The sequence below is a fragment of the Oratosquilla oratoria genome, chromosome 19 (genome assembly GCF_046742065.1).
Source record: "Oratosquilla oratoria isolate Oo_2021 chromosome 19, ASM4674206v1, whole genome shotgun sequence".
Taxonomy (NCBI): Eukaryota; Metazoa; Arthropoda; class Malacostraca; order Stomatopoda; family Squillidae; genus Oratosquilla; species Oratosquilla oratoria.
In genome coordinates, this window is record NC_134795.1 from 16,218,550 (window position 1) to 16,230,402 (window position 11,853).

Consider the following 11,853-nt stretch of genomic DNA (forward strand, 5'->3'; position numbering starts at 1 on the left):
TATAGGAAAAGGTAAGGATGTTTTTTGGGCTTTTGTGGATCTGGAAAAGGGTTATGACAGGGTAGACAGGGAGGCACTGTGGGAGGTACTGCAGATATATGGGATAGGAGGAAAGCTGTTAAGAGCAGTCAAGATTTTTTACGAGAGTAGTAGAGCTTGTGTTAGGATTAGAAATGGGGAGAGTGAATGGTTTGAGGTAAAGGTGGGACTTCGTCAGGGATGTGTTATGTCGCCCTGGCTGTTCAATCTTTACATGGATGGGGTGGTGCGAAAGGTGAATGCAAATAAGTTTGTGTTGCTACCCATTTGTCGCATCACTGATATACCGATATACATAGAACATTAATGATGCCAATACCAAGCCCTGTGGTACCCCAATAGTCATCCATCTCCAATTTTATGTGTGTGTGTGTGTGTGTGTGTGTGTGTGTGTGTGTGTGTGTGTGTGTGTGTGTGTGTGTGTGTGTGTGTGTGTGTGTGTGTGTGTGTGTGTGTGTGTGTGTGTGTGTGTGTGTGTGTGTGTGTGTGTGTGTGTGTGTGTGTGTGCGCGCGCGCGCGAAAGCAACAGCGTTAACTCAGGGACTCAATGATACATACATGTATTTCACTTTTATTCAAAACCAATAATTATAACTTTAACATTAACAGACAAGAGTGCTTGGCTTATACAGAGACCTTAATTTTTTTTCAAGGATTTCCCACATAGCATTTACCCCATTCTTATATATATATATATATATATTTATATATATATATATATATATATATATATATATATATATATGTATATATATATATGTATATACACATTCTTCTTGTTCTTTTTTATACAATTTCCTCTCTGTGCTAGATTTCTTCATTCAAAAAACAATTGAAACTCGGGTACCTCATCTAAGGTTTTGTTCTGGCTTATGGAAGATGCTTTTCATTTACCTTAGAATGAATCTTTGGGTGTAAGAAGGGCATAAGAAACCAAATAAATTTATCGAGAATGTTAAGAAAACGGAAACCATATGAATGTCTTTACCATATGAGAGAAATCATCCAACAATGGAGTATTATCAATATCTTACCCAGTGGTCGAGACAATACAGTCTCAGAAGCCAGTTCTGCAGCCTGGATTAGGCTTTGCCACTAAGACTTGGCTCAGCACACAACTATACACCTTCTTATGCACATCTGGCTTACAATCATGTAATATCAAGTCAGGAAATATAGGGTAAGGACATCCTGTGGCAAGGTAAATAGGATGTATCTTGTAACGATATATATATATATATATATATATATATATATATATATATATATATATATATATATATACACACATTTGTATACACAAATTTAAGCAATGTTCAGTCACTCATTCTCATTTGAAGTACCCATTATTAAGAAATATTGCACCTATCGATGTTTGAATTCTTTGACATCACCAAGAGATGTTTCTCATGGGTCATAATTCTGATCCAGGAGCTCGGCCTTGAACGGAGGCCCCAAGAGCTTGTACTGGTCCTCTGTCGTCAGATCAATGTCCCGAGACGGTACTAAAGACGACGTGGACGAGGACGAGGACGTAATGACGCCGACGTGTCCGTGGAGGGACATTTCGTTCTGCGCGGCCATGGGAACGCCTGAGTCGGTCGAGGTCGCTGCGTGAGTGGAGGACCCCGTTGCGCCGCTATTGTTGACCCCGAGGTTGATGGGGAAGCAAGGTCCGGGGCCTCCGGGGAGGGGAGCTGGGGTCCCTGTACCGATGCCTCCGGCGCCACCTCCGTAGCTGGCCTGATTGCTGCTGGCGCCGTTGTTGCCGTCACTGCTCGCGCCTAAAAAGAGCAAAAAGAGGAAGAGAGAAGGTAAAAAATTCCCCTTCAAGAAGAGCAAGAGAGACTTTAAACGTTTTCCCTTTGTCAAGAAGAAAGGAGTCGTGTCCTTTCTATGTAAGTATAGAGCCCATTGATGTCTCAAGTATCGAGAGCTCATACACTTAGATTAAGTTAGTGGTTCTCAACCGATTCTGCCACCCCGTGCGGACCAAAACATAAGACCACAATACTCATATACGGTTCAAATGATAAAAAGAAAGGGGGTTGAATATAGGGTTTCAAACAATAATTAGGTTCACCGTTTTTCTAATTTGATTTTAAGAGATCATAACGGTGGTGGCACACTAGGCGAGCATGCTATTTGCTTTTGCTACTTCGTTTGAGCAGAAACGACTTCAGTTACAATATTCCAGACTTCCGTAAGAACATCTCAACAATGTGTCAATCATTTGTATATGTTTAACTTCTCTTAGCTCGTCATTTAGCTTCTTACTATATGGCGCAAGAATAATTTGACCTCTGAAATTTTGAAAGACAAAAGATCATAAACGAAGTCCTTTCTATTTAAATGAAATAGCAAAAACGAGTAGCATGCTAGCAAGAAATGTCTAGTGCGCCGCCATCTTAAGACTTATCCGACGATGGGGCATACTGAGATAATTAACTTCATCAATACGATTCAAATTCTTACGCGTTATAAAATATAATGTCACTGCTGTATTATTCGTTCTCTTTTACTCAGAATAATTTAAACATAGAAAACGTAATCAATATTGTTCACAGAATTCGAGGGTCACTCAGGCACAACTACAAAATAAATGTAATCAGGATGCCGACGTCGGTAACCTCGTATAACCAATCGCGTCTTATAACGCCTACGTAGGCATAATCGTATGGAAGAAGTTAATTTGAAATTCAATAATACCATTCTTATTCGTTTTGACGATTTACAATTGAACATTATCTTTCGAAAGCAAACGTAAAAATGGTGAAACTTATTGTCCAAAACCATGTAAATAACGCTTGAGTTGAGGATGTTCTTAGATTTAAGAAGAAAATAGGCAAAAACTGGTTTACTGATAGAGTGGTTAACGAATAGAATAGACTTAGTAACCATGTAGTGAGCGCTGAAACTATCTGTTGATTTAAGAAAAGGTTAGACAATCTTATGGATGGGGATGACAGGTGGTAATGGACATGGAACTGCCTAGTGTAGGCCTTTTGGTCCCTTACAGTCTTCTTCATTCTTATGTTCTTTCGTTCTTATGACTCAAAGCGCAGAAAATATTCTACTAAGAACTTTACTCGCAGTTTATTTGTATTATGTGGTCTTGTGGTTAACTTGTATATTTTTGTATCGAGCGTACAAGTGATGATTAAATGTTTATGTGCTTAATTATATCTACTATTTACCTGTTTGTTTATTAACTATACCTATGCATTTATTTATGTATTTTATTTGTTATTTACATTATTATAGTTTTTATTTATTATTTTATTATTATTATGATTTTTTTTCGCATCCGACCTAAATATGGACCAAAAGGTCTCCTGTCGGCATGCTCCGCCTTTGTAAAATTATATCTATATTTCTGTTTACTCGCGTGTTTTTGTTTTATTCTTTCTATTTTTTTTTCAATTGAAAAACTCCAATATTCGGATTTTTTTTTTTTTTTTTCTAGAACCCGAAGAATTATGACATTATTCCAAACATTTCTGAAGGAAAGTACGCTTTCGTTCCGGGTAAAAGAAGGCTCCAAATTTGATTCGTAATAGAGAGAACTATCTTTACTTTTTTCTTTTTACACTGCGAGCCGGCACTCCAACTCTGATGGGCAAGGAGTTGTGTGTGTGTGATTCACCAAGGTCTTGGATCACGTGTTGGGCTCGTGATCGACAGCTATTTCCTTTTCGGAAGAGAGCTCAGAGCTCATGTATGACCGAACTATGGGTAATGCTGTGACCTTACACCCACACACACACTCAGCTCCCCGCCCACGAGAGTTGGAGTAACTACTTGCAGCGCAGCGATACTGAAATTATTTCAGCCCTGGGCGGGATTCGAACCCGGATTGCCGTAGTGACAGCCAGGAACTCTACCATTGCGCCACGAGTCGTGTGTGTATTTACCTAGTTGTATTTTACGGAAATGGGAGCTATTTTGTTTGTGTGTGTGTGTGTGTGTGTGTGTGTGTGTGTGTGTGTGTGTGTGTGTGTGTGTGTGTGTGTGTGTGTGTGTGTGTGTGTGTGTGTGTGTGTGTGTGTGTGTGTATTTAACTAGTTGTATTTACCTAGTTGTATTTTACGGGAAGGGGAGCTATGCTCGTGGGGTCCCGTCTTCATATCTCATTTTATCTAAACTATTTTTAAATTCATGTATTGTTTTTGCACACACCACTTTCTCATCTAACTTGTTCCAACTGTCTATTACTCTGTGAGGAAAGCTGTTCTTTTTCAAATCTCTTCTATAGCTGTCTTTTTTTATTTGTGTGTGTGTGTGTGTGTGTGTGTGTGTGTGTGTGTGTGTGTGTGTGTGTGTGTGTGTGTGTGTGTGTGTGTGTGTGTGTGTGTGTGTATTCACCTCGGATCTGCTGCAGTCTCTGTCGAGACAGCCAGACACCACCCTACGGCAGTGAGCTCAGAGCTCATTATTTGCCGATGTGTGTGTGTGTGTGTGTGTGTGTGTGTGTGTGTGTGTGTGTGCGTGTGTGAGGTCACAGCATTACCCATAAATTAGTCTGCATGACCTCTGACCTCATCCTCCCTTTTGCTTACCTCCGAGTAGCATTTCCTGAAGAAGATTGTCGATGTGCGCCACGCCGAAGAGTTTGGCGAACTGGACTTGTTCGATCATCTGCCACGTGATCGACTGGAGCGAGGGTAAAGTCAGGAGGATTTCCCCAAAACGACCACGGGATTCGTACTGGCTGTCGTTTACGTAATCCTCCAAAATCAGCTGCACTTGGTACCGCAGAGCCTTGACGCGGTTGATGTCGTTCAGTCCTCGAATAACTGAAGAAGAGGAAAGCTGAGGATGACAATGATATTCGATGGTTAACTTAGTATATGCTATTTAGTAAGCGATAACCAGTGCTTACGGCGAGTTACAATGACACCAATATCTGATGACAACATAGGATGTACTGTCTAGTAAGTGAAAACCAGCGCTTCTGTCCCTTGCAATATTGCGCTGAAGATGTAGAATAATTAAGATAGCGAAAGAAAGATCTTATATGGGCACGAGGGACACTAAAGTGTGAAAATGATCAGCATTTTTTCCCACTAAGCATATCTGGGGCATGTAGTGTCGGGAGGTACCTAAAGGCGGTTATATTTGTATAGCTAACTATAGAACAAATCGCTCGTGACAGCGACGTAATTCAAATAATCAGGCCCAGTCCTAAGCGGAGTGGTAACGTTCGGGTGTCACATCCAGAGGGACCCGAGTTCAAAGCTCGCGTAGGGCAGGGCCGGGGCTGATTGTTTGAATAGCTGGGTTTAGTTAAGTTTAGAAAGGGATTTTAATCGACTTACCAGGGTCGAAGAAGACAATGGCTTTCAAGCATGCGAACTCACTGTCGTCCAGATTGACCTGTCGAAGAGGTTTGACGAGTTCGTCAAGGATACGCGCACCAATTCGACTCATCTCGGCCTCTGAATGAGAAGAGGAAACTACTAAATCAACTGTGGCTGAGTTGTCTTTCAGTTCTATTACTTCATCCAAGTATCACATAAAAAGGAACACAAGACAATCTCAGGATATACAGTTGTCTTTCCCTCTTCCATCACATGGGTAAATCATGTCCACACAAATCCTCCCCACCTTATTTTCTCATCACTATTTACTTTAGTGCAGCAACTTGGATTTGTTTGCTCTTATCTACTTGTGATCCTCTCACCGACTGTTTTTCTTTTTACTCTTTAGTACACCTTTACAACACCTTTCTCTATCATGCACCGATATTTCCAGATGCTACCCCATTTGTACTTACGGATTTCGATGCCACACTGCTCTCTATTTATAAGTGACAAGTCTCCCTGTAAACCTCTTCCCTTTTCAGCTTAAACTTGAGACTCATTACAGGGCCTTGTTCACTTCTTCTACATTCATCTCACCTTTCATTGATCTGTTTTTTTAACTATTTATTTGGTTGTAATTTTTTTCTTTTGCCATATACATTTCTCACACAAAGCTCCCTAGGTTTTTACCCCAATTTAGTTACCTATCTCCAGAGTCTGTTTTACGCTCTCATACTGTAGCACTGGATCCACTGTGCTCTCCGTCATCCCTATTTTTGCTCTTGTTGACATTTTTCTTTCTTTCCTCTGTGTGTGTGTGTGTGTGTGTGTGTGTGTGTGTGTGTGTGTGTGTGTGTGTGTGTGTGTGTGTGTGTGTGTGTGTGTGTGTGTGTGTGTGTGTGTGTGTGTGTGTGTGTGTGTGTGTGTGTGTGTGTGTGTGTGTGTGTGTGTGTGTGTGTGTGTGTGTGTGTGTGTGTGTGTGTGTGTGTGTGTGTGTGTGTGTGTGTGTGTGTGTGTGTGTGTGTGTGTGTGTGTGTGTGTGTGTGTGTGTGTAAACGCATATGTATATGTATGTACATAACTACATATGCACTTTATGACCATGTAGGCCTAAGGTACATGTCACAATAACTTTTAATATGTGTAAAATCAAATCTTGATTGTCCATTTCTTTTTCAGGATATCACATCTTCCTGCTTTCCTTAAAACGTAAAACCTTCCACGCTATAAGCACAACAATAGGTCATCTCCCTTTGTCAGCCTCGCAGAACCGTCTTCTCATGACATACCTGGGTTCCTTCTCTCTGTAAGGGAAAACAATTATCACCACGCGAGTGTTAATGTTCCAGTACAGAAGTATTGCATACATTATATACATTTGTTACCAGTTCTACTGCAGTCAGCGATGGCGGGTCTTTGCAGGAAGGCAAGCAAAGCAGTAACAGCCAACATTGACACATTGTGATCGCTGCCATTAGGGATGTGTTCGCACAGGGAATGAGAAAACGAATTACCAAGCAGTAAATAATGAAAAACTAGGGCCTAGCACATAAATTTATAATTAAAAACTTCAACGAAAGTGGCATCTCTGTAGCTTGTTGATGTCGTAGTAGTTTAATGATAAATGTAATTTAATTTTATGTCTCTTGGAGATCAAAGAAAAGGAAAATATAAGCGTTTAAGATTAATCTAGGCTTTGTTGGCTAGAGCAAGCAAGGTTTCTGCAACATATTGTAAACTTCAGACATTATACAATTATGAGTCCTGTTCTCTTATTAGTATGAATAAAATGTGTTTCTATAAAGTGGAAACTGTCTGTGTCATCACCAGATCCTGACTTTCCTAGGATATCGTCTTGTATATAATTCACTACTCAAGCATCAAGTGATTTTATTTAGCTAAGTTGTGGTACCCAGGACTGAACCGCTAGATCCCGATCGACCGAAAACTCGTTCAAGATGGGATCCGTTCTTCAGTTGCAAAATTAAATCGTTTCGTGTTGCCTTTCTCCAACCAATTCGTTATTATCCGCAAAGCGATTTTTGCCCCTTTCAATCTCCTCGTCCCTCTCACCCCTTCCTCCTCAAAACATATAGAAGATGCACCCAACCACTCTCAGAGGAATACTACCAGTAGCCCAGTGGATACTTTCTTGGACTCATAAGCAGGTGGTTCCGAGTTCGAGTCCCGGGACCTGCTGATGGCTTCCTACGTTGGTTCCCGAGAGCCCTGGTCAGGCGGGGAGGCGACCCAATGTCAGCCTAGAAAACCTAGTGGCTTGCCGCAACTGACGGGGCTTTGCCCTACCAGGGGTTTTTCACTTCCCACTACGAGAGGGTGTGAGTTACTGCCGGGTTCAGTCTATGTGCACCCCTCTTGTGGAGCCTTAATACATTAGTTTCGAAATCGCTCCGTCACTCTCGTACGTTTGCGCTTGTTCGACATCCCGGCTACGAAATATGAAGTGCGCTGCGGTATTCTATCCCTTCAATTAGGTGACGTTCATTTCTTGGTGGAGCACCTGAGAAGATCGTCACCGAGATGAAGGTAGTAAAAACAGAGACCGGCAATCAGGAGGTACCCTGGAGTCTTGTCGAAGTGCTCATAGCATTATGTAACACTGTTAACAAGATTTCTAGAAAGATTGGAAACAACGTTTTGGATTAATTGTTTTTTGTGTTTATACTAACATCTCAAAATATGCGAAAGTTCTGATCACTATGAGTCTTGTCGAAGTGCTCATAGCACTACGTAACACTATAAATAAGATCTCCAGAAAGATTGTCAACAACGTTTTGGATTAATTGTTTTTGTTTATACTGACATATCACAATATGGGAAAGTTCTGATCACTATGAGTCTTTTCGAAATGCTCATACCAACACATCACACTGTAAACAAGATATCTTGTAAGATTGTCAACAGTGATTTGAATTAAGTGGTCTGTATTATACTAACTTCTATAAGCAGGCAAACGTTCTGATTAGGCCAAGAAATTGGTAATGCGCATGCGCGACAGAAACTCTCGTAAAAATAGGTTACCAGGGAATTTCATAACCACGTGAAAATAGCCAATAATATCCGGGAAACAGTATCATGATGTTTCAATAACTTGAGGCAACAGTGTCGAGAGGAAAGGTGTTGTGACTTTACGCCACCAAATTACCTTCAGAGGCTGCTTCAAAAGCACTTTCTTAGTGTACAGTGCCTCAAATAACTATCTTTACTGAGAGGGAGATGGTCATGGAAATAAGCAATGCAATCCCATGTTTTTTAAACAAGGATTGGTAAATATGGGTAGCGCTTATTGGTTATGTAACATTACCATTGCGTTCCAAAGACAAACAAATAAACGCCATGAAGAACCATAAAGATACTTCTTGGGGTATGGGAGTTAATGAACACTCCTCCTATCATGAGCAACACTGTAGGCAGAAACGAGTTTAGCTTTTCCAGCACAAAAGACACACCCTACCCGGCGTTATCAAGCCCCCAGGAACCATCCAGGATGCGAAATAAAGTTTTACCAAACCTGAAGAATGCCTGGGGATGACGGAATCGTTCCCGAGGAGCAGAAGGTCGTCTTGGTTGAAGGAACGCCAGGCAAGACCCAGAAGAAGATGTTCTCCCGCATGGGCGCGTAGCAGCGCCACCTGCCGACGATAACGATCGTGAGAGTGACATCTTCTCTGAAGGCCGCAAGCGAAAGACAAGGTCTTCGTAGAAAATATGATGAATATATGTTTGTTAAGGTAACACTGTCGCAAGTGATACATACATATATACATAGTTTTGAGTATATGCATACATGAATACATACGTAGGTACATACATACATACATATATATATACATACATACATACATACACACACACATACATACATCCACACTAGCATACATACATACATACATACATACATACATACATACATACATACATACATACATACATACATACATACATACATACGTACATACATACATACATATATGCATACATCCACACTTACATATGCACATACATACACGCATGCACACACACACACACACACACACACACACACACACACACACACACACACACACACACACACACACACACACACACACACACACACACACACACACACACACACACACACACACACACACACACACACACACACACACACACACACACACACACACACACACACACCTCTCATGGCGCTGTGGTTAGAGCTCTGGCCTGCCACTACGGAGGTCCGGGTTCGGCCCTCGCCCGGGGCTGAAATAATATCAGTATCGCAGCGCTGAGGGGTGTTACTCCAACTCTCGTGGGCGGGGAGTTGGGGGTGTGTGTGTGTGCAAGGTCATAGCATTACCCATAGATCGGACCTACGAGCTCTGAGCTCTCTTCCAGGAGGGAAATAGCTGTCGATCACGAGTCCAACACGTGGTCCAAAGACCAAGTGAATACACACACACACACACACACACACACACACACACACACACACACACACACACACACACACACACACACACACACACACACACACACACACACACACACACACACACACACACACACACACACACACACACACACAGTGGTCTGAGTTCGAATCCAGCTCACGGCTGAAAATATATATATATATATATATATATATATATATGTATGTATATATATATATATATATATATATATATATATACAGTATATATATATATATATATATATATATACATATATACATATATACATATATATATACATACATACATATATATATATATGATATATATGCATCACAATTGTGTTCTGCAGCCATCTTACCTTTCGATAGAAATTCCAGGACAAAATGGCCGTCCTCTGGCCACCTTACCTGAAAAAAGTCAAATTTTCTGTCCATCTCACCTGGTCGTCAAGTGTAAGTTGACAGAAGGCTGGGATGTACTTGGCCCATTCGACCAAGATGAGAAGCTGTTGCTTCATACTATCACAGACCTCCAAGACTCCAGCCACTCGTTTGTTGGCCATCGAGACTTCTCCTTTTACTGGAGAATACTGAAAGAAAGAGAAAAGAGTAAGAATTTACGGTGGTATTCTTAAAAAAATTCTTTCCTGTGTGTGTGTGTGTGTGTGTGTGTGTGTGTGTGTGTGTGTGTGTGTGTGTGTGTGTGTGTGTGTGTGTGTGTGTGTGTGTGTGTGTTTACGTGTGTGTGTGCGTGTGTGTGTGCGTGTGTGTCTGTGTGTATGTGTGTGTGTGTGTGTGAGTGTGTGTGTGTGTGTGTGAGTCATATCGGCTACCGCAGTGATTTTAACGAAAACTCCTACGGGTAAGTTATCTTCTACTTCGTTATTCAGAGATCTCGATGAACTGAGTACAATTAAGATAATACGAGAGTTCAGCACCGTAGCAGTTCACATCTACACTGATCATTTCAGTGGCAATATCGTTTATATACAGTTTAATCGTTGCTCCAGTTGTTCCGTCCGTTATCTTACCCGTTTTTGTCTCTGGAAACCAAATTGAGTGCTGAATACTAATTAATAACAAATATGAGTGCATCAAGAGTGCCTACAACAGCTAGGACAGTGAAAACAAGAGCTTCAAGTATGGAAACTGGACAAGATAGGGACGGGGCAGTTGGAGGGAACGGCTGTCAGCGGACTGAAGGGATACAAGATGGCGTCGGCGGTCATGCGGAAGACAAGTTTGACAACAAAGAGGTCTGCCCAAATTGCAAAGGCCTTCCTCCAGCTCGTGCCATGCAGACGATTTCATTCAGTATTAAGGGAGGACCCGGGCGCTCTGCGTGGTTAACTTCCTCCATCCTGCTGCCTCAAGCTTAATCTCCTTCGGACCAGGAGCATTACCGAGCTTAATTAAACCGTCCGACCTTCCCCCAAGAACCGAGTCTTGAAGAAGTCAGTCGAGAGGGTCCGGTCGAGATGTTCTCCTCCTTCGACGTCTGCTGGACCAGAGGAGGCTTCCCTCTTGCCCGAATTAAGCCGCCAGGCTTTTTGCCAGGCAAGAGCTTACAAGTACTTACCTAACAGACCCTCGAAGGACCCGTGGCGCACCTGAAGGTCCTCCTCGTGGCCTGCGCCTGGCGGTTCCATGCGCCTCAGGAGGGGCACCTCCTCCGAGGGCTCGTTCGAGGTTCCGGAAATAGTTTCGACGAAGCCTTGAGAATCCCGTGGACGCTCTTTTGGCAGGCGATTCCATTCGCCTCAGACGGGGTCAGGACTCGACCCTGATCGAAAGGACTTTCTTGGAGTCTTCCTCAGACCGAGGGCTTCCCTCAGCTGAATGGAACCGCCAGGCAGGTGCTTGGTCGGGAGGAGATCCTTCAGAGCCGAGTCGAGGTCCTCCGATCCTCGATCTCTTCTCTCAGTTTCCTTTTGGGCCGAGGGGAGGAAGGGTCCTCCCCTGCGAGCTGAATGGAATCGCCCGACAGATCGCGAAGTCCAGAAGAACCCGGAGGACCCGAGGAGCTCGACCGTGATGATGATGACGACG

The 11,853-nt window shown here is 42.4% G+C and overlaps 1 protein-coding gene across 1 annotated transcript in view; it reads right to left on the reverse strand.

Annotated features, from left to right (window-relative positions):
• Positions 1-770: 770 nt before the first annotated feature.
• Positions 771-11,853, reverse strand: part of LOC143035498 (hepatocyte nuclear factor 4-alpha-like) — a 15,946-nt gene continuing 4,863 nt past the window's right edge. The window contains exons 2-7 of the mRNA XM_076202365.1: positions 10,245-10,394; positions 8,875-8,995; positions 6,632-6,646; positions 5,358-5,477; positions 4,599-4,835; positions 771-1,823 (exon numbers count right to left, since the gene is read on the reverse strand). Of these exons, the coding sequence (XP_076058480.1) occupies positions 1,447-1,823; positions 4,599-4,835; positions 5,358-5,477; positions 6,632-6,646; positions 8,875-8,995; positions 10,245-10,367 (993 nt within the window). The 5' untranslated portion in view covers positions 10,368-10,394 and the 3' untranslated portion in view covers positions 771-1,446. The remainder of the gene's footprint in view (positions 1,824-4,598; positions 4,836-5,357; positions 5,478-6,631; positions 6,647-8,874; positions 8,996-10,244; positions 10,395-11,853) is intronic.